General features: G+C 39.3%; 3 protein-coding genes across 9 annotated transcripts in view; all 3 read left to right on the top strand.

Annotated features, from left to right (window-relative positions):
- Positions 1–22,499, top strand: part of 5-HT7 (5-hydroxytryptamine receptor 7) — a 72,560-nt gene that overhangs the window by 13,490 nt on the left and 36,571 nt on the right. For 2 of the 7 annotated variants that reach the window (XM_017140998.3, XM_017140996.3), the window contains exon 2: positions 3,381–3,417. The exons of 2 other annotated variants lie outside the window; for them this stretch is intronic. The gene's annotated coding sequence lies outside the window, so the exon portion shown is untranslated. Of the gene's footprint in view, positions 1–3,380; positions 3,418–3,441; positions 3,922–22,044; positions 22,419–22,499 lie in introns of those variants that run through there. 3 more of the 7 variants (XM_070217067.1, XM_017141000.3, XR_011419120.1) reach the window with 2 other exon arrangements.
- Positions 16,030–16,728, top strand: LOC108056948 (coiled-coil-helix-coiled-coil-helix domain-containing protein 10, mitochondrial). Its single transcript, XM_017141001.3, has one exon. It carries the CDS (start codon positions 16,144–16,146, stop codon positions 16,651–16,653), a length of 510 nt encoding a protein of 169 aa, XP_016996490.2. The 5' UTR covers positions 16,030–16,143; the 3' UTR covers positions 16,654–16,728.
- LOC108056949 (coiled-coil-helix-coiled-coil-helix domain-containing protein 10, mitochondrial) lies at positions 18,529–19,127 on the top strand. Its single transcript, XM_017141002.3, has one exon. The coding sequence runs from the start codon at positions 18,633–18,635 to the stop codon at positions 18,975–18,977; it is 345 nt and encodes a 114-aa protein (XP_016996491.2). The 5' UTR covers positions 18,529–18,632; the 3' UTR covers positions 18,978–19,127.

Here is a 22,499-nt window from a genome sequence, read left to right on the forward strand (position 1 = left end):
AGACTCGCATAAATGTCAGCTACAAGATTTGATAGCCCCGGGTTAAAACTAAGTCCTTGCATATGCGTGTCTGAAGAGCTGCCTGTTCAAGTGCGGCTGTGTGAGTGGGTGTGGCGTGTGTGTGTGTGTGGGCAGGGGGTGAAAAGCATTTCCCTTTTTTTTTTTTTTTTTTTTTTTTATTCAACGGTAATTTAGTACAAGATACTTTTACATATACATATACAGGGGGTGGGGGGAATTACTGGGCTTGATTTAAATTTATGTGCCACAGTGAACTGTGCTTAAAATAGTATTTGAGATTATTTCAATTTCTGATATTAAATAACGATCATATAAACCTAATTTAATGTGCATATAATTTTATATTTCTTCAGTACTCAAAATATAGATGAGACCTAAAATTACAGGTTAATTCTCCCTCTCATCTAAATTTCCTATATAAATTATCCCCCTATCTTTAAAGATGCCTTTAGTTTCTAGAGTTTTCTGCATCGTGTTTTCCTTTGCATCTGGTGCAAATTAGGACGGATCCACACATATAGCAGCGAACACCTTCACACGTCACTTGCAAAAAAAGAAGAGTTTTAAGAGCTTGGGAGTACGGAGAAATGCCGCCTCATCTGGCAACTCGACCTCATAGCCACCATAGAGGAAAAGTTTTTCGTCTGCTTCGTGCCACGAAAGTTACGAAAATGCCGTGCGCTCTTCTTAAGGAAAACAACATGGGAAAGCGAAAGGAAAAGAAAACTGTTGTTGGCCCCCAATGAACTTTAGCACGGGCAAGGAAAATGGGGAAATGGGAACGAGACCTGCTGTCAGTGGCGTTAAGTGGCGCCCAACCAAGACGCAGCATCAGCAGTTGCCACGCCCCTTAAAAAAAGAAGCACCAGCCCCCCCAAGGACGCCCACCTTATGGCCTGCCTGCTGGGTAGCAGATAGCAAGATGAGAGTAGGGAAATATATAGAAAGTGCAGGAGGGGAGGAAGAACAGGAGCTACACAGTCAAAAATAAATTACTTAAAAATAATTAAAAAGAAAAGTTTTAAAAAAGTCTAAAAATAATGTTAATAAATTTAAAAGATTATATAATGAGAAAATTATAAAACTAGTTTTGGAGAAAACCCATTTTTAAGTAAAGTCCCCCAACATTTTTTCCCTGTGCAGTCCTCCAATGTAGCCTTATTTTTACGGCTATCGTTTCAATTTTTATGGCTTAAGTTGTTGTAAATTTAGTTAGGAGTAGAGTTCAGCTATATCATCTGGCAGTCCCATCGCCATCCCCTCGGGGCATCGAGTACTCCGGCGGGGGAATCGATACTCTGCGGCAACAACTGGAACTGGGGCCCTGCGTGTCCGTCCGCCGTTCTATTAGCCGTCAAGCGGAAAATTTAATACTGTTTATTTACACAGTTTTCCAGTTAGCCAACGTAGCTCCGTTTTGTACCTTAACTTGGGTCGCGTTTTAGGTTACGTAATGCTTTAGCAATGAGGTTTCCTCCTTAGTTTACTATCTTGTCTTTAAGTTGGGTTCTGGGTTCTGCGGTTCTCTTGCTTCACCTGCTTCCATTCACACTTTGTGTACGGGAAATACGAGTTAACAGTACATTTGCTTTAGTATTTATGCGCTGATAAACACAGAAGACAGCCCCCGACACGCCCACCTTAACCCCTCTCTATGTTCAGGGGGTCTGGTCTGTCCCGAGCGTTTAGGCTCCCCCGTATGTTATTCAATTTGGCCCGGTCAACACCTGCAAATGTTGGCACAACACTTGGATAACCTGCTTAACCCCCGCTGATGTGCGAATCTGATTTGTGTCCTAATTTAAGGCATCTGGAAGGGTCGAAAAAGTGATCTGAAATAACTTGCAAACGAGGAATACATTAACCCTAGAACGCCTAATAGGTCAATTCAACTTGGCTATCGATAAGAAAAAGAAAGGTTATTAATATTGATGGGGAGTTCGGGGAAAACTTTCCACCAAGTTCATTCATTGATTGTTAGGACAAAGATAAAGTCTTTATATAGAGTGAATTATTTAAACAAAGATAAACGAGAATAGAAAAAAAAGTTCTAGCTGTCAGAAAAATGCTGATATCATATTTTGAAGGCTCACAAAGCCTTTAAGACAAATGTTTTTATCGGAGCTGACATTAAAAGTTGTAATTTATTTAGATTTTTTCATCATGGTAACTACATTTTTCTTTGTCCCTGCACCGCATTCAAAAATATCCGTAGCCAAGGCGTTTAAAGATAATACGCATAAGCATTTAATGGGTTAAAGTTGGCCCTTTAATTGCGATGCTCCTAAAGTATCGCTCAATCTTTATTGGGCTCCCATTTATTTATTATCGCCTTTCGTTTTCAGTACATTTATTCAAGCAATTTTTGTCTGCTGTGGCAGCCGGGGCATAAATAATAAAAGGACTCCGGATCCCGAAGCCCCAGCGATTTCCATGTGCACGGCGGCGAATGCAAATCCGCAGGAAAAAAAGAACACGGGAAACGAAATACAGGAAAGAAACAGGAAAGCTAAGCCAAAAGTGGAGTGGGGATGAGGATTGGAGGGGGATTTTATGCAAAATCACGTATGCCAGGGCATAAAAAATAAAGCACGAAATTCTATAAATAATGCAAGAGCCGAAATGCAATGCAATTGTAGAACCAGATATATTGGAGGAGGCAGAGTTTGCTTCAAATAAACATTGCAGAGTCAGGTGACTAGGCAAACACATATCCCCTATCCCGAATACCGAACCATGTCAAACACGAGAACTCTGACCCACTTTTTTCCTGGCCCGGCGTTAATCTTTTTTATGTACTGTACCATCCCGGTTCACCCAGATTCAATATAAGATACTTCTTCTAAAATGGCCCCACACAGAAAAAAAATTGGGAAAAGATCAGATTGATAAATCTATTAAATCGTAAATGATCAAGTTATTCATATCAGTTTGATATGAATTAAGATAATGTTTACCGTATTTTGCATTATTGTTTTAAAAAATACTACATTTGGTATATTGATATGTTTGAATCATCATATGAAATAAAGGTAAAAATTACCCCATTTCATGTTGAATTTTTTTTCTGTGCAGTACCATCCCAGTTCGCCCAGATTCCATATAAGATACTTCTTCAAAAAAGGCTCCAGGCTGGAAACCCTTCAATTTTATTCAACATTTCGGCTGTCACTTTGGGCCTGAGTGGCACTTCGTGTTTGGCTTTATTGGGTTCATCAAATGGCCGACAGCAGCAGTCAGCATATGTGGGAAATGGAACATGGGATACGGAATAGTTGCCATAGATACTCCGGGGTGATGTTTGCCACTTTCTAATAATCCAATGATTGAACCCCATTTTTCTCTCCCTCTCCTTGCAGATTGAACGAATGAACATTTTGAACGTTTTCGAACGAGGTGAGTCCGTGAATTTGACTATGGAGCCATTTGGGATTCGGACTGGGATAACGATTCCACTCGAGCGAAGCGCCAGAAAAATTTGACTCTAGATTAGGCCATAAAAATACGCATTAAGCTGTCTGGCCGAGATAACTTCATATGAATTTATTGACATTTCGGTCACTCGGACTGCCCACTTGTTTGCCCAAAAAACATTTCTTTCCCTGCGAAGGGCAAAAAGCGAGAAAAAAGAAGAAAACCCGCTCCTTTGTGCCCAACTGAGCATGAAAAGGCCAACATCCGTTGCGGCTAATGTGCCTGTAGCTGCAGGACATGGAAAAAGTGGCAGTTCGAGGGTCCTTTGTGTGAATGCGGCGACTAAGAAATACATAAATAAATTAGTTACGTGCCTGGCCGAAAGTCCTTTTGTTATCAACTGTCCGAATATGAGATAGAAATATGTTTACCTGCGATATTTGTACACCTTGATGGACAAATTCGATGATTTCAGTTGCTCTTTGGGTGAGTGAGAAGCAGAAGCGCTTCAACTTATTTATTTTGTGGGAAATACATTTTATTGTTGGCCAAATTCAATTTATTTGGTGAAATTCTAGTAAAATTAGTATTTATAAAATATTCCTTGTTATTCTTTTGTATTTGTTTTTTTCTCTATTAGATTCCAATTTATTTAGTACAAGTTTTAACCTTACACCCAGCGAAAATATTTGAAAATAAATGGCAGAAGACTATTAGTCAAAGGAAACCGAATTCGAGCGAAATATTTAATTAAGGTTTAAACCGTTGTGCGAGTGTGCTGACCACATTCCTGTTACACCTTGCTGGACAAATTTGATGAGTCTAGATGGCACATAAATACATATGCTTTTGGTTATGCCCAACAGTGATATACGAAGGGATTTCTCCCCGTTGGCTGGCCAACTTTAAATCACGAACTGGAGGACGCTTAACTCTGTGGTTGCGCTTCATAAATTTTGTTTATTCATTTGTTGCTTTTTTGCAGTCCATGTCCTTCGCTTCGCTTTGCTGTGGTCCCGCTGTTTTTTACCATTTTTTGTATATATTTTTGCCATTTCTCTTCTTTTTTTTGCTGCTTTTGTCTGTTGGTCAATTATTCAGACCGAAACGCTTGTGGTCAGCACAGTGTGTGCATAAAGGCAGCAGAATGGCCAGGGAAGTAGGGCATTTAAATGGCTTAAAGGGGTCTAAAATGGGAAAACAGGAAAAGCGGGGAAACAGGAAAAGCGGGGAAAAGGGAACCCAACGAGACGTGTGACTGTTGACGGGCTTGTGTAAATTGCATAAACTTGGTAAATGTGCAAAAAGTGTTGCTCGCTTTTGTGTTACGGGCCGGCGAAGGACTTTCAGTCAACAGGTGGGGAGTGAAATGGGAAAAGGACAGCACAGGTGTGCCACCCCCACCTCCTTCTCCACCCCCTTTTAACAGCCAGTTCATTATGTGGCCGGCACTGTGTGTGTTTACCTAGGACCCAACCCGACCCTATTTCGCAGCCCCCCGGCTGTTTACAGTGGTGTCAGTCATTGGGTTGGTCACTCGACTGCAGCTCCAAGTCCTTGGGCACACTGCTCGCATCCTGTGACCATCCTGTGACCACATCCTGTCGTCGGCACGCTGCTCGACTGTCCGTCCTTGCACTTACAGGTCGAACAAGTGACGAGAGAACGCCTTCTTACGACCCATTGTTTGGGTATCTGCACTAGTAAAAATTATATGGATGTTTAATTGGAATTTCTGTTAAGAGTTCTGTAAATAATACATCATTGGATGTGTCAAAGAAATCTTTAATGGCTAAAAACCTTTTAAAAAGTTATCCCTTTGGGTGTATTAATCGGTTCCTGTCTGAAATTCCCGTATAAAATGAAAGAAATAAATTGTATTGCATACTTTTAGACACCTTCTATGTGATTTTATATCTCCAAAGATTTTTATTTTTTAAAAATTTTGTTACTTTTCTAATTCTTGATATTTAATAGGTGTTTTTCCTACAAAACTAAATAAAATATTATCGAATTCAAAATGTTACGATTTCTTACTCACTTATAACTAAGAGTTTATTTGTATCTGTAAAACCACATATTTGTGCTCTTCAGGATTTTTCCCCCCAGTGCAGCAGTCATACGACTTCGGTCAGAACCAAAGGCATTATAACGCCAGGACGATGAAGCCGAAGAGTGGCTCCTTCCCAACGAAGGACGCACAAAGAGCTATTTTGCCTCGAACGGGAGGATGTGTGTGTCCTTGTTCGGGGGGCACAAGAAATCAAGCGTAATGAAGCCCCAGACGAGCGACAGACAAAGGTTTACTTTGCTCTCGCCCTGCCCATTCAAAATTCAACGAAATGATAATAGATAAGCCGCTTGACACTAACACGCTTACGCACTCAAGGAGTGTGTTTTGATTTGGCCTTTTCCCCCACCCCAAAAAAAAAGGTGTGCGAAAAGAGCAGCATTTTCACCTTTACTGATTTCCATTTCCATTTTCCCTGCAAAAACACACTGACCAATTAGAGCGGAAACATGCTACCCGGATTAGCTGCGAATTAGCTATTGTAATTGAACGTTACAAGGCAGTTGTTAATGGGGCAGCAGGTCGTTGTCCCCGGAGAAATGCCAGAGAAATACTCGGGAGACACCAGGTGGCTGGAGGTTTTTAGACGGTATTATGCATTCTGGGCAACTTTTAAGTGGTCAAGTTTTAAGTGGGCCCCGCCAAAAGTTTGCTGAATTCGCTTGAAAATGTAAAATGGAAAAAGCAATCTTGGGAAAACGACAGCTTAGGCAATACTTTCAGTAGCGAACTTTTCCCCGACGTTTCTCCCCTTTTTTACCAGCTAGTCCATTACCCATTTAATGACAAAGTTATTTACTTTTTGTCCACATAAATTACATACGTGTGGGTACCATTTACCATTAAAAAAACAGAGAGCACTATGCATGGGCAGCTGGCTTGTATCGGCAATAACAATGAAAATCATAAGCTAATTGCCATAAAAGAGGAAAATTTCAAGGGAACGTCAAAGGCAAGACACGAAAATCGCTGCAGGAAATGAAGTGACGTGAGGCTTTTGTTTTGTTTGTTTGGTCTTATTTTTTTGCCCTTACAGTTTCGCCCTTTGCTGTCGAAAGCAGCAATAATAACAATATAACGAAAACGCTTCCCAGGGTCACGGGGTTGGGATCGAGTTGAGCTTTGTTGTTTTGGCCACAGCAACATCATTGAAATTGACTTCATTATTATTTTATAGTCTTGGCCTTAAGTTTAGCCAGCTCTCTGCTTTTTATGGCTTTTTATCAAATCTTACATTGTGGTGCTTGTGGCACGTTTTACACTGATGGTAGTCGTAGTCGTCGTCTTCGTCCTTTTTGCTTATTAAAATCCAGCCCCGGGACCTGGTCTATATGTGGGTGCTGGTCTACAGTGCTCTCCATATATATATGGACAGGATACGGCAGGATATATAAGCCGGGCGCAGCAGCCCCGGGCAAAACTGATATAATGCATTTTGCAATAGTCCTTGTCTTGAGCACAAAAGCCAAGGGAACTAAGTGGAGGCACCATTAGCAGAACAGTAGAACAGTGCAAAGTGGAGCCATTAGAGGCGACTTCGATTACAAACGGATTTCCTTGGTACAAGCGGGGCACTGGCCATAAATTCTCTTCAAGAAATCTCTAGTCTAGAAGAAACTATCTAATTTTATTTGTTTTTTAATTAGGGAATTTTGGAAAAAGTTTCTTGTAGGGATATATAGAGGTGTAAAAATGAGCGATTTATTTGCTTATCCTTTTATACTATTATCCTTAATAGATAACTTTAAGCTCAACACTGTAATCTTCGAAATCTAAAAGGTGTCTAGAAGTATGCAATAGCCCTAGTTAAATAGTTAAATAAATAATTTTTTAATATTTAATAATGAGTTTTCTGGTACCCTTTAACCATTTCTAAGGCTTCCTTGACCCCTTAACACCGTAGCTTCACATGGGTCACTCCGTTTTCATCATTACTCCTTTCCGCTTTCCCATTTTTCAAGTGTCACTTGCCATTTGCCAGTCACTTATGTGCTCCTCTCATTTGCACGTTTGCCACTATTTCGCTTTCATGTTTTCCTTTAGCCATTATGTAAATTTTTTATCGCCATTTTGGTGTGCAGCATTTTAGTTTTTTATTTGTATGTGTGAGTAGACAGCTTAAGTCGAATGCTTTTCACTTCCGCCCCCTCGACACCCTCCCAACCACTCGCCCTTCCACTTCCCACACTTTCTCCACTTTCCTTTTTCTTTGTTTGTTTATGAGCATTAACGCACACCCACTTGCACATGAGCACTCTCGGCGGGTTTTTTGTTTTTTTGGGTCACTTTCAAAGCTCTTGGCGTTTTTCAAGTGGTTTTAGCACACACTCGAAATAATTTCGTGTGTGGAATTTACGGCTGGCGCGTCGCTATCAATGCGATTAAAAAACAATTACACTTGTGACACTAATGGCGCAGGCACGGCTTTTTCAATAGCTATATTTTCCACATGAATATTTGCCTTTTATATAGTTTTTATTTATATATTTATTTCAGCCAGCACGGCACACAAAAAACAGAGAGCCTGTCTGTTTGTGGCATCTGCGCGAAAAAAGCGTACGATTTGTTTACACACCAATGGCTGCTGGCCGGATAACCACATCAAAAATAAACAACAAATTCAAAATTGATTTTCCAAAATCAAAATAAACAAGAATGCCCAATTCTCTGGTTTTCATTTCGGCTTCGTTTTCGGGAGTTTTTATTGTTGTTTGCGATGTTTTCCTTTAAAGCTCTTTAAATTAATTGCAAAAAAAGAAAGGGAAAATGTACGGCCTAATGGCGAAGGCTAATGGCTGGCCGACATCTTGTGGCATTATTAACATGATTGCCACGAGGACCTCCTGGGGAGGAAAAGCTTATCAATGAATCACCAAAGCATGTGATTGATGATTTGATGTGTATAGTGTCGTTCCATTTCCATTTCCCCAACCAACCAACCAACCGCCCAACCAAATGTGGCTTCTCTGACAAGGATTAGGTGCCCACGCAGAATCCAAGTAAATACCAAGAATCCCCTTCCTGGGGATTCTTCCTCTTCGGGGGAATGACAGCTCACATATGCATATATTTGCTCAAGTTCGTGTGTGTATTAGTCGGTCTAAGACAGATTAAAAGTGAAGAGCCTGCAAAAAGTTTTCTCCCCCGTATCTGCCTGGGCATACCCTTACTTTTCCGGAAATAATACCATGACTAGCATTGGATAAATAAACATTTCCTGCTAATTTTAGCTGCATTAGCATAGAAATGTCCGGAATGAATCATTCTGAAAATTACGTCGAGATTTTCCCAGGTAAATTTCGCTTGAAGTTTAAGAATGATTCACTTGCTTTTACCTATTTTATTTTCTAATTTTGTCAAAGTCAAACAAATGTGCTAATTAAATACCTGCTTACTTAATTAGATATGTTTTATACTTACAAATTTGTAATTAGTTTATTTTATATTCGGACTTGAATAAAATATTTTTTCTAAATGAATTTTAACTTAAGTCCCATATATATACTTTAACAAGTTCAATTTATATCAGTTAACTTCTGTTTAATTATAGTTTACCTAAGCTGCTAAAATACTGAATTATTAAACCTATTAAAGGAACTTTTTACAAATCGCGTGCAAGCAATTGGTTATTTAAATATTTAAAGGGTTGCCTCTATAATAACGGAGTACAGAAAATTGCTTAATCAAGCCCTCACAAATCAATGGAATATTTGAATTTAATATTCAAATTTTGTGGTTTGTGGTTAACTTTAGTTCATTTCCGTTTACCTCTTAAACATTTGTATGCCCATTGACTTATTTTATCTTCGCTTTCAAGGGCTCTGCGACGAAGGGTATTAACCAGCCACTAATTCTCGACCCTCGATATTTTCACTCATTTCTTTTCTGTTTACCGACAGCAACCGCCATCATCATCAGCAGCTGTTTGGGCTTCCGCCATTTACTCGTCGGCGGCTTCAAAAAGCTTTGCCAGTCTCCTTCATTTTTTTTTTCTTATAGCTGGTACTACAGTTGATTTTTCACATATATATTGATATATATATATACGATTCCAGCCCCTCACGAATTTCTAGACCAAAATGTTTACACATACGCGCGATTTTCTTTTAACAATTCATCAAATGCGCTAAGCGCGCACAAAAACTTTGACACTCGACGTGTTCGGTCTTTCGATGTTTGGAAAGGGGAATTGTGCCCCGCTTTTCCCCGTTTCCCCCCGCTTCCCTCGGAAAAAGCCATATCAATCATCGCCCAAAGTGCGTGGCTGTTGGACACCTTTTGCAGGTTTAAAATATTTATTTTACTTTGGGAAGGGTGGGAAAGGGAAGGGAGGGAAAAATGTTGAAGGCTAAATACAATAACTCAAAGTGATTTGCCAGGTAGAAAGAGCCCGCCATTATTTGCATGTCGTCCCCCTTCGTTTGCTTTTAACCATGCATTATTTATTTGCCTCGTCGCAATTTGTTTTCTACCAAATTCTGCAGACAATCGAGTGAGGAATTTGCAGCCGACATTTCGCAATTAGTTAGGGCTTTTGGCTCTGGGTGAAAATTCCAGCAGCTCTTGAAGGTGATTGGTTGCGAAATTTCTGGAACATTTGCATAATTATCTGCCTGGCTTACTTTATGCCAATAATCCGGGTTCATAGTCAACATTGCGCATACGCCACGTATGCGCACCGCAACATAAATATGGGCTTAACTATATTTATTTGCTCTGCAGCTCTGTCATTTAATTAGTGTAAACAGTTTTTAGGCCCCATCCATGTAGTTGGGTCAATAAGCTGATTTAAAATTAATTACCTATTAAATGCAAGGGCAAATGGCATCTGTGTGTGTGCGCTTTGAAGCCAGGTGATTTATGTAAATTAATTAAATAAACACCTGTGGTCAGTGGCATTCCATTTGGGTCTCTGCAGCGATAGTTGTCTCGTGATTCGGCACAATTTAGCTCACTCCCTAATTGCAGCGACCTGATTTATATCGAATGTCAACTGGAGCAAGTCCATAAATTTTTGGAGTCGCCTTGCGTGGTAGATTCGCATTCAGGGGTCCCAACTTGGCTTATTCCCTGGCGATAAGTCCTGCGAGTCCTGAGTCCTTTGAAGGCAGAAGCAGTCAAGTGTGCGCATGATTTATTTTCATTAAAAACTTCTTTTTGCGGCTGCTTAAGCAGCGAAACTTTTCTCTCTCTTACTTCATAAAGCGGAAAAGTGGGAAACTCAGCAGAAAGAGCCGCGAAAATTTTAATATGCACATTATCAAGTTGCGAAGCCCACACAATGAGGCCCTCGTCTTCTCGCACTCGAAAGTGCAATCATTAATTTCCAGCTTAATTTTTGGGGCTGCCAGCTAATAAGCAAGTGGAATGTATAGTATAATCAAGAGTCCCCTTTTCGTTAAGCTTAAAAAATGGCTGCAAAATGTTGACCTCCGCCCATTTACGGGGAAAAAAGGAAAAGAGGGCCAGCCCTCTGAAATCTAAATTCATTTGTTTGCCTGTCCCTCAGGAAATACGTGCGTGAAGTTGCACTATTGTAATGGCAGATTGCCTTTCCATTGGCACGCGATCATTAGTCAAGGAGCAGGAACTGCAGCCTGACACTTGATGAAAGCAAAATGGAGTAGTTCTCGGAAAAAGCACCCTTTGCGAAGGAGGAAAATCAAGATACTGCACACTATTCACAACTCAACGGGGAAGTGCTAGGAAATACCATAGATTTGTCTTCAATTTATCCAAAAATTTATTTTATTTATTTTTTGAAAATATAAAATTTTATTTTATTTTTAAAAATGTTAAATATTATGAGCGAGCTGTTGATATGATTTTGTATTAAAATATTGAATAGAAAAATTAAAGAGGTATGAGAATAAATTGTCTTAATAGATATCCTAGATTTCGTATAATTTTTTCACTGAACGAAATATAAAACCTTTACCAGCTTAAAACGATAAACCCTCTTTTCTACAGAGTTTGGAAAGTACCCACTTCAAATTCTAAACCGCAATCGATTACCACTGCGTTGGTAAATTGAAATTGCTTTCTTATCGCCGCTCCGAGGACAATGCAATTAGTAACTGATTTAACTGAGGTAAAAGTCTGAGCAACTTTAGTTTTTGTTTTCCACTCGTCGGTTTTTCCCCGGAGCTTTCCGTTTTTCCATTGCGTGAGCTGTCAGGGCGTTGGCAAATTAAAAGTTCTCATTTCTATTATTTGATTGCCAGGCCAGAGCGAGTTTTTTATATAAATTAGTTTGCTGGAACTGTTACTGTCGCTTGCTAATTAGACATGGAAAAGTTGGACTTGTCCAGGTGTGTAAAAACCTCAACTTTCCGTTCAATTGCGAAACTTTGAAGCCCGAAGCCCCCAAAGTCGCAAGTCCAGCTCTGGTTTATTCCGCATATATACCAGTACTTAGTGTATATATATTCCCATTTTCTACTGCGACATAATTATGTGGCGGCAATTTGCATTGCGCCCCCGACACAATAACCATAAAACGCCGTAACAATCGAGCCCAAGAAGCGCCGCCAACGAAAGGCAAACAAAGGAGCCGAGTTCAACGGTGCAGCAGTTATTTCAACACCTTTATGGCGGTGTTCCTACATTTGTTAACCGCAAACACACACACACTGTGAGAAAATAATAGAGGAAAAATTATTCAAGTGAAATGTATAATTTTTCGTAAATAAAAATAATTAAATTTCCCAAGGAATATATATTTCACAGGAGAAAAGTGTTAATTTATTTGAATAATCAGTATAACAGTATTCAATAAAAAGTGGAAATAAAAATAGAGAATAAAAACTATATAACCAATACCAATTTTACATTGTTTAATGGTAAAAAATAGTCAAATTGATATTAATAAACTTAAAAATTTGAATTCCCAATATTTTCATAGTGATTTTATTTTAACACAACTTGTTCTTCATTTTGTTTTCATTTTTTTTCGCTTTTTAATTATTTTTTGCAGTGCAAACTGCTAGCCACAATGGGTCCGGCTTTAGTTCTGTCCAATGACCAGGGAAGGTGGCCCTGTGGTATAGCTTGGCATAGTACTATACTATAGTACCTACTGTTGTATGGATAGAACCCGTCGGCTGACATGCAAAACCAACGGTGTTCGGGGGCAGCTACGTGGAAATACATTTACAAACCGTAGATAGACATCTGGAGATAAAGCAAATTGCTGTGCTACAAAATCGTTAACTGTAATTTACCGCATTTGAAATGTTGGCCATTCGCCATTCTCGATTCTAGATTCCACCTCCTCTATGCAGTTATGAATGGTCGAGTTGGGTGGACTTTAATTGTGTTTTTCAAACGGCCAGACAGTTTTGGTGTTTCGGTGAGCAAAATGGCCCAAGTAATTGAGGCAAAGTTGAGAGTATAAAGTGCATAACGTCGGATATCGGAGGTGCTTGTAATGGGAAGCACTTGAGAGCCACTTGCGAGCCGTGAATTAGTTTTTGAGCGACGCCAGAAATGCAAATGAGTGCCAGAAATTAGCTGCTTTTCCCCCACCACCCACTTCAATTCCCTCATATTAATCATACGCACTGCGGCCGTCGACGACTAATTTACACGAAGTGCAATCAGCACAACTATGCAAACTCACAGACACTCGAGTGCAGTTCCGAATTGAAAGCGTGCTAGTTTGGGCCGTCGCAGATCGGCAAACAGCAAACTGCAAATTCAAATAGAATATATGGCAAACAGCCCACAGAAGCATCGTGAATGCAAATGCAAATGAAATCCGCATATCTCCCGCATATCCACACATTTCATCTCGATCCGCAAGTGTGCAATAAGTTTGCGCCGAAACCGAAATGCAGATGCAGCTGCCGGGGAAAGGGGAAAAGGGGGAAAGTGCCTGTCAAAAGTAATGAAACGCCCGTCCAAGGGGCCTATGGCAAGATATTTGCAATCAACCAGGGGATCTCATTCAGCACTTCAATTGGGTGTGGAGGAATTTAGATGAGTATGAGGGAATGCCTAGGAATTTATACTACTCATTATATGACGCAAACAATTCTAGTATTAAAAATTATTAAATTTCTAACATTTTTACTTAAGTAAATAGATTATTATTTTTCCAAAAAAATTATTAAAAACGAATATAATAAATTTTCGTTTCGGCTATTTAAAAATATAATTAGAATATTTTTAATCGTTGATGTTATTATTATTAAAGCCTCATTTAAGAATTTGTATTATAATTACACTAGTTTACAAAATAATATTCTTGGTGTGCTCCCCAGCAATTGATGGCAAATTCTGTTAGTGTTGGACCCCTAGATCACGAAAATAGCATTAATTTTTTTTTCGATGGCACAGTTTTTTTTTAAAGATTTTTTAAAGTTCGAAATGTTAAATTTCGGACTTTTTTCGAATTTCTTCTTATATCTCGGCAGATATCCACCCGATTGGGCCAGTTTTAGTTTTATTTTAAAGTCAATAGATCAGAGCTTAACTTTGCCATACAGATCAATACGATTGGATGAGTAATGGCAGCGCAGAAGCTTGACAAAGATGAAAAATGTGTTTTTTGGTCGACTGTAAGTCGGCTGTATATATCGTAAAAACTCGAAATAAATCCGTTGAAAAATCAGAATGGTTAAAAACTTAAATTTTACATCCTACCGAATAAAACAAGCCGGATATAGCCCAAATCGATGGAAAACTGGATTTATGGTGGATTTTTAAAGTTCGGATTTTTCCATTTTTTTCGGTTGACAGAGTCCAAATTTAAGATTTATCATAGGTGGCGACATGTAAACAAAAATAATTGGTGTTGGCAGCCGGGTCACTAAATAGCTAAATCAGATATTTAAAAGCTAGAAAATTATTAAAGTGAATTTAATTTTTGAAATTAAGGTTACTTTTTCATAAGAATAAATTATCCAAATGGATAGTACTACATTAAAAATACTCACAGTCATAACGCAAGCAAATTTATATTTTAAAGGAATTTTCAGAACTTAAATTTATTTTATAAATTTCTAGCTTTTAAAATTTAGCTATTTTTTGACCCGGCTGCCGTCACCACTCATTTTTGTTTACATGTCGCCGCCTATGATAAATCTTAAATTTGGACTCTGTCAAACGAAAAAAGTGGAAAAAATCCGATCTTTAAAAATCCACCATAAATCCAGTTTTCCATGGATTTGGGCCATATCCAGCTTGTTTTATATGGTAGGATGTTAACTTTAAGTTTGCAACCATTCTGATTTTTCAACGGATTTATTTCGAGTTTTTACGATATATACAGCCGACTTACAGTCGACCAAAAAACATATTTTTCATCTTTGTCAAGTTTCTACGCTGCCATTACTTATCCAATCATATTGATCTGTATGGCAAAGTTAAGCTCTGATCTATTGACTTTAAAATAAAACTAAAACTGGCCCAATCGGGTGGATATCTGCCGAGATATAAGAAGAAATTCGAAAAAAGTCCGAAATTTAACATTTCGAACTTTAAAAAATCTTTAAAAAAAAACTGTGCCATCGAAAAAAAAATTAATGCTATTTTCGTAATCTAGGGGTCCAACACTAACAGAATTTGCCATCAATTGCTGGGGAGCATTTCGGCTGTAAACTAGTGTTATTCAAATTATATTTAGATAAATTTCCTTTTCTGACTAATAAACATCCAATTTGTTATTAAGAGTTTAAAGATTGAAGGTTTAATATAATAATCATTCTTAATAAACTTTTTAGTCTGTGAATAATCACTTTTGCTTCGCAGACAGTCTCTTGGTATCCTTCTCCCCCTAGAATAAAAATTCGCATAATTTCCAAAGCACAGAACAGAGCAGAGATAATGTAATATGTCACTCGATGGCGTGCACAATGCAATTAGCCCCATTGGCTCCTGTGTAATGAAAACAAGAGGGAACGTTATAGTCGGATGCCCCGACTATCAGATACCCGTTACTCAGGTAAAGGGAGTGCGAGGGAGATGGAGATAGAGATAGAAAACGTTGATCACGCATAACTTTTTAACGAATGGTCCGATTTGAAAAATTTCTTCTACATTTCGATAGGTATTGATAAACACAATAAAACTGCATTTTTACTTTTCCAAAATATTAAAATTTTTAAAATCGTATATAAGCGATGGTGGGCGTTAGAGGGGGCGTGGCACCATTTTGAAACAAACTTGCGCTGCGTAGGAATTCCTAGAATCTGCATGCAAAATGCCAATCTTCTAGCTTCTATAGTTTCCGAGATCTCAGCGTTCATACGGACAGACGGACAGACAGACAGACAGACAGACAGACAGACAGACAGACGGACAGACGGACAGACGGACATGGCTAGATCGACTCGGCTAGTGATCCTGATCAAGAATATATATACTTTATGGGGTCGGAAACGCTTCCTTCTACCTGTTACATACTTTTGCACGAATACAATATACCCTTTTACTCTACGAGTAACGGGTATAATTAGCGGGCAGAGTTCAAGTGAGAGAGAAATCCTTTGGGGAAAACATGAAATGCCAGTTGGCCGGGCGGGTTGACTCCAGAAAGGTCAAAAGTTTTCATTCTAAATTCAGCTTTCTAGGCGAAAGCAAGTCAGCTTTTCGATTTATTTTTCCCTCCGCGAATTCCTGCGACTTTAAAGGACATGCCGCGTCAACGCTCCGAAAGTTCCAGATCCAATGGATCGATGCGTCGCCAGAATAACAGGAGCAGCCATGTCTTTGCCCCGAAGCCTGCGACTCGCGGGAGCAGCAAGGATTTGCCGGCGGTGCAGAAGGAATCCTCTCCAGCTCCTGCTCCCTCAGCAGCTCATGCGGCAGAGGCCAAGGGCTCCAGTACCAAGGAGCGATTCAAGGACATGGCCACCACGGCGGCTGGAGTGGCCGCAGGATCAGCTGTGGGACACGCTGTGGGCGCAGGACTCACTGGGATGTTCCAAGGAAAGGCCAAGGAGCAGCCTCAGCAGGAGGGAGCAGCAGCTGCACCTGCAGCTTCATCTTCATCCCACCACAATCCCCAGCTGGTGGAGGATGGTCCCTGTGCCTTCGAACTGAGGCAGTTCCTCAAGTGCACCGAGGAGAACGGCAGTGATCTCTCGATCTGCAAGGAGTTCAACGAGGCAATGCAGCAGTGCCGAAGGCGCTACAATGTTTGAGTTTCAATACAGGAGAAAGCTAAGAGATGCGATTTCCGCATTAAATACTTCAAAATAAAATCTACGGTTTACAAATTGATTTCACTCACCTAAAAAAATTTATATGAAACGAAGATTGATTTTTCATCGTGTGGTATCAGATTCGACTTGATATGCTCGAAATGTAAGCAAACAGGTCAGTTCGAATTTCGAATATTTGTTTCTTTGAAGCTTAAGGCGCTATTTCGCTCTAATTAAAATTAAGAGAGTTTCTAATTTAAGCTCGAAGTCAGAGAATCTTCAAAAGAGAGAAATCGATATTGCACCGTAAAATCGCTATGCTATTTACCATGCGAATATCGATTTGAACGGGACGTGTTTTTTTATTTTGTGTGTGCGGTTTACAAATTGAGTCCTTTCCCTCAAAATCTCTTTTTCTCCAGCACTTCAGAGAAGCAAATTAATTGGCGTTATGCGGGCAGCCATCAACAAGAACTCAGATCCCCTCCCCAAAAAACTCATCCCAGTGCCACAGGCCATCCATCTTGCCTGTTGAAACATTATTGATGTTGATTGATTTATAAACATTTGCCGGGACCAAATCGAATCGCTTCTCATCGGGGGTTGGGCCAATTAAGTTGTAGCCAAAACAATAAACAAAATGAAATTAGCATTGCGTAGACTCTTCTTTTTCAGTTGAAAAGTGGCCTCAGCTGCTGTCACATTTATTCACATTTTCAGAGCGAGCAAATATAATTTGCTTGAATATTCATGACAGAGTGAGTGGAAATTCTATACTGCTGATTAACACGGCCTCAAAGAGAAGGGGGCGCAATGGAAGGGGAATTTCGCACTTTCCAACATAAAATACAGCATCAATCAAGCGGCATTTGCAGCAGGGTTTTCTGTTCTGCGGTTGCCAATAATTTAATGAAATATTCCGTTTGCCACGATGAACTCGCTGCCAAAATTCTGCATATGGGGCACACTGCCTAATTCGAATTAGGCCCAAACTTTTGGCAGTTTGGCTAATTGCCGCTGTGTTTTCACTGCTTTTTGCCCCCCAGCCCCTTCGAAAAACGCCAGAAATAGTCAACCGAACTTTAGCATGTTCCCAGCCAATTAAAGCATTTCCGGCTGCACTCTCTAAAAAGGAAAGCGGATTGACTTTGTCGACTGGCGTGGAAATACCTGCACTTGCTTTCTGAAATACTCTTTTGGGGAAAGTAATTTCCTATGCGGTTTCACTTGCTAGCGAACAATTTAAGTTCCTTTTTGTTAATGGTTTTCGGGGTTGTTCGTCAAGTGCTTTTGCATACTAAACTCAAAGGGTATGGAAGGGTGCAAAAACTTAGTGGAAAGTGTACATCATTTAAAAAATATTGAAAGAAAAAATTAGCAATGTATATAGGTTATTTTAAAATATTTAGATATTTATTTTTATAATATTAGCTAGTTAATAAGAGCACATTTTTTTTTGGGTTTACTTTTAAATATTTTGGTATTTATTCTGTTTTAAGCTTACCTTTTTTTGTATAGTGTACTTTAAAGGCTACATGGCCCCCAACCAGATTAACCCCCTTCCTTGGGGAATTTTCAAAGGGAAGCCAGCTGGAGTTGTGTATTTGTTTTGCTTTCATACCTTTCGCGTTTGCCGACAAATTCATTATGTGCTCGTAATTAGTGCGGGAAATGGGAAAAGCAAACGCAAAAAGTGAAAAAGGGAAAACAAATTAGAAATATTTTTTTTGCGTTTCGTTCCCCGCCAGGTGGCGCTGTGGCATGCACTTGGCAATTAGCTGGCGGGCAATGCAATATAAATTAGCTGACAAAGCTGGAAAAAAGTGATACCCCCGAGAAGGCCTGGGGATTGTGAGCATTGAAGGCTAAATCCTACCACATGTGTCATTCGAAATTCTACTTTCCCTTTGGTAGCAAGTCTGAATTTTTGCGGAGCTCGAAATACATAATTTAAAGCCTAGAAAAAAAAGGAGGAAAAGATGCCACGCAGACAGAGAAGCGCTTCGGCCAAGCCGAGTACCATCAGTCATTTGCCAGTGGTGCTGCCCACCACCCGGAGTTCGGAGATGATCTTTAAGGACGTGGCCGCCCATGCGGCGGGCGTGGCAGCAGGATCAGCCGTGGGTCATGCCATTGGAGCTGGGATAACCGGATTGTTTAGGGGGCGTGGCCAGCAGCCGCATCACAGCGATCTCGTGGAGGAAGGTCCTTGCGCCAAGGAGATGAAGCAGTTCCTCAAATGCACCGAGGAAAATGACGATCTCAACGTGTGCAAGGAGTTCAACGATGCGGTGCGACGTTGCCATCGCCATTATAATATTTAGAAATGAAGAATCCACTTTTGGTGATTTAAATATTTGAGTTTTTCAAATTTCTAAATTATTTCAAATGTTAAATAAATTGTAGTTTTCAAAATTATTAATATGTTGATTTTACTCTAAATATTTCTTTAAAATAAATTGTGTTAAATATTTTATGTCGTCTTCCGATTCAATAGGGATTTTTCTTATACAGGAAATTATATTTAACAATATGTGGAATAATTTTAATACAACTTTTGAATAGGCCAAAAAATATTACAAATATTTTATTTTTTGTAACCTACCGATAAAGTACCAATTTTCCAGAGCAATCAAATTTGAAAAGCAATCAAATTTAATTATATGCGGATTACCTACAACAAGGATAATGAGGACCTTACAACAAACTTAATAGGGCTTGTGGCCCATGTCATTGTCACCATAATCTGCGTTCGTATTAAATCCAAAGACCCTTTTTCAATCATTAAATATTCCATTTTGTCCTTGGCTCCAATTTGAATAGACTTCGGCACATCCAATCAAACTCAGGCGATGTGGGTGCGCAATTAAAACGCTTTATGACAGGTCCTTCGTCCTTGGGCGAACCCCTTTCATTTTTTACCACTTTAAAGCGGCTCCATTGTCACATGCTCGCTGCTCCTTTGGCTCTGTTATTTTTCGTCATTCTCAGTTAATTGTGATTTTGTTTACTGACATCCTTGTCTCTCCTTTCGACCCCTGTCAGGATCTCCCGGCATTGTTTGCTTTTCTACTTTGTCTGTGGATCCGGGCGCATATTTACTTTAATTTTGTTTTGTTATGTTACTTCGCCATCGCAACCGCCCGAAAAAGCTGGAAAAACTGGGAAAACCACCCACCGATTTCAGCGTTGAACGCGCTTTTCTCCTCGCTTTGAGCGCTTTTGTCTCGCGTTTTTCCATATTCTTATTTTTTTCTCAGTCAATCGGTGGGACCCAAACTTTTTCATTTCGCTTTTTATCTGCTTGGCTTGCGCACAATTAAGCCAGCGAAATGTTTTTGGCCACGTCAAGGCGACGACGTTGACATTGAGGACCCCAGAGAGAATACCCTTTTTAATTTCAAGCATATTTTTCCAGCACCAAACTCTTTTTGGGGGAGTTGGATATTAAGACAGTCAAACCTTGCTATCCTGAACCACATAATAAATTCCTGTTATGTTAATAATTAAATAACCCTTCTGTTGATTTTTAATTAGGTTTAAAGAACATTTTTACGAGTAAAGCACAAGAAAATGTAAAAAATTAATTTTAATAATAAATAATATAATAATAGATTTTATCAAAAGTCAAGTAAGATAGACAGAAAACTTAAGCTGCTTAAAAGCTTTATTTTATACGATTTAATAAAAGATAAAATAATTTTTATTCCTGACCCAATTTATTTCATGAAATGACAAAATCAACAATTTAATAAATACGTCAGTAATATTTTGTCTAAACTCAGACAAGCTAGTTAAAAGCCTAGCTTTTAAATGTTCGTTTTCTACCATGATATTTTCTAAAGTCATTAAGGCTTTAAAGCAATTGCCTTTTAATTTTTACGAGTAAAAACCGAAATGCTCTTGAGGAAGCTTAACTGTATATTTGCAGCCGTCTTAAGCGCTTTGTCTGGCTTAATGAAAACAAATTAAATTTTTGGCCAGCAGCAGCGGGTCTAATAAATATTTATTATGTGCTCAAAACTTGGCAGGCTCACACGCTCTTAAAGAGGGGTTCGTTTCCATCCCGACATCCCCTGCTGATCTGACACATCCAGGCCAAAGAGCTGGTCCTGGCAGCCAGGACCTCCCATTGCGGTCAGCGGAAACTGAATGGGGATGTGTTAGTTTTGGATGCTAGTGAACTGGGGTCGAATGCAGCTCTCTCTTTTGGATCTGACATGGCAGTCAGGTCAAGCCATAATTACGTCCAATTAAAAGGCTTTGAATTGAAAACTAGTGCTCCCATTTCGGTTGCCATTGGCGCTGGCTTCGAGTTACCATTTAATTGACGGGGGTGGCGCTCATGAAGTTATCATTTATGCAGCTTTTCGAGTGGGAAAAACAAGAGTGAGCCATAAAACATGCTAACGGATTTGTTTCCTAGTTATAATAGTAATATAAAAATTTTGTTCTAATTTGCTTTATTAGAAATCTATTAAGATCTTATATTAATCTATATTATATGTTATAAATACTAAAAATACAGGAAAAGGCTATTTCTATTTTCCCTGGTCATTCTAGGGATCCCAAATTAGTGTAGCCTGTCAATCGCAAAATTGGCAGCGATATCATTCCGCTGCAGTCATTAGCGAAAAGGCAACATCAACCGTATCTGATGTGAAATATGATGTATGGTAGGCAAAAAGTGGGGAAACACATTAAGGGCGATGCAGCGAAAATCCAATACACACATTCCGAGGCAGATGCAAATGGATTTGCAGTTGCAGTCGCATTGGCAGGTGACGAGTGCAGCAGCAAAAAGCGCTTCATTGATTGCCTCTTTTTGTTGCCCGCTGAATTTTCCTGTTTTCCCATTGTTCCTTTTCCCGCTTTCCCACTTTACCCGCCCAAGGAAACACTGTTTTTGGGGGAGGGCTGGGAATGAGATATGGGAGCAAGTGGGCGAGCGGAAAAGTGTGAAATTCGATATGGCAAACACGCATTCGACTGCGAGTCAGCCGTGTTTTAACTCTTTATTGTGCTGAAAGCAGCGAAAGAAATGTAACATTAATTCTTCATTTATTTAAAGAACATTAGTTTAAAATATTCATTTTATTTTATTCTACTGAAGTTAGATTTTAATTTACTACATTTTTTTGCCGATATAATTGTACATTAATTGCAATAAAGTGGTAATTATACTTTTGCATTATTATAATATCCTTCACTATTTCTCTAGGAAATATCCAAACAAGGATTTAATTATTTTCTCAATTTTAATTATTATTATTAATTATTAATTTGTCTTTATTTTGTTTTAATATATAATGTAAATTGAATATTTCCTTAAACTTCTCATTATATTTCTGTTTTATAAGATTATCCCTTAGTAAGATTTCTTTCTTCCAGTGCATTTGATGGTTTGCTGCGTGTGTGTTTGTGTGTGCATGGGGGCGTGGCCACAGGAGAAAGGAAAAGCGAGGAAAGCCGGCTGCGGGCAAACAATGAGAAATGGCTGGTCCACCTGGTTCACCTGGCCGCACAAAAAGTGTGTATATGTGTACGAAAGTGGGCACACCAAACACTTTCTGCTGGCCGACCGACCTGAACGTGTTTAATTTAATTCCCCCGGCAAACTCACTCGCTCCATGGACACTTGGGCAAATCGCATAAAATGCTAATAAAAATCAAATCAATTTCACAAGTGGTCGGCCAGCGGGGCGTGCAGTGCAATAAATTGCATCAAAAAATATAGCAGAATCGTGTAACCAAATTGGTTGAATGGCCAGTAAGTGCATTAGTTTGTGAGCACTTCTGATTCTGTCAAATATCAAATTGATGTGCAGCAAACTGTGGCTGTGGAC

This window comes from Drosophila takahashii, chromosome 3R (assembly GCF_030179915.1).
Source record: "Drosophila takahashii strain IR98-3 E-12201 chromosome 3R, DtakHiC1v2, whole genome shotgun sequence".
Classification (NCBI taxonomy): Eukaryota; Metazoa; Arthropoda; class Insecta; order Diptera; family Drosophilidae; genus Drosophila; species Drosophila takahashii.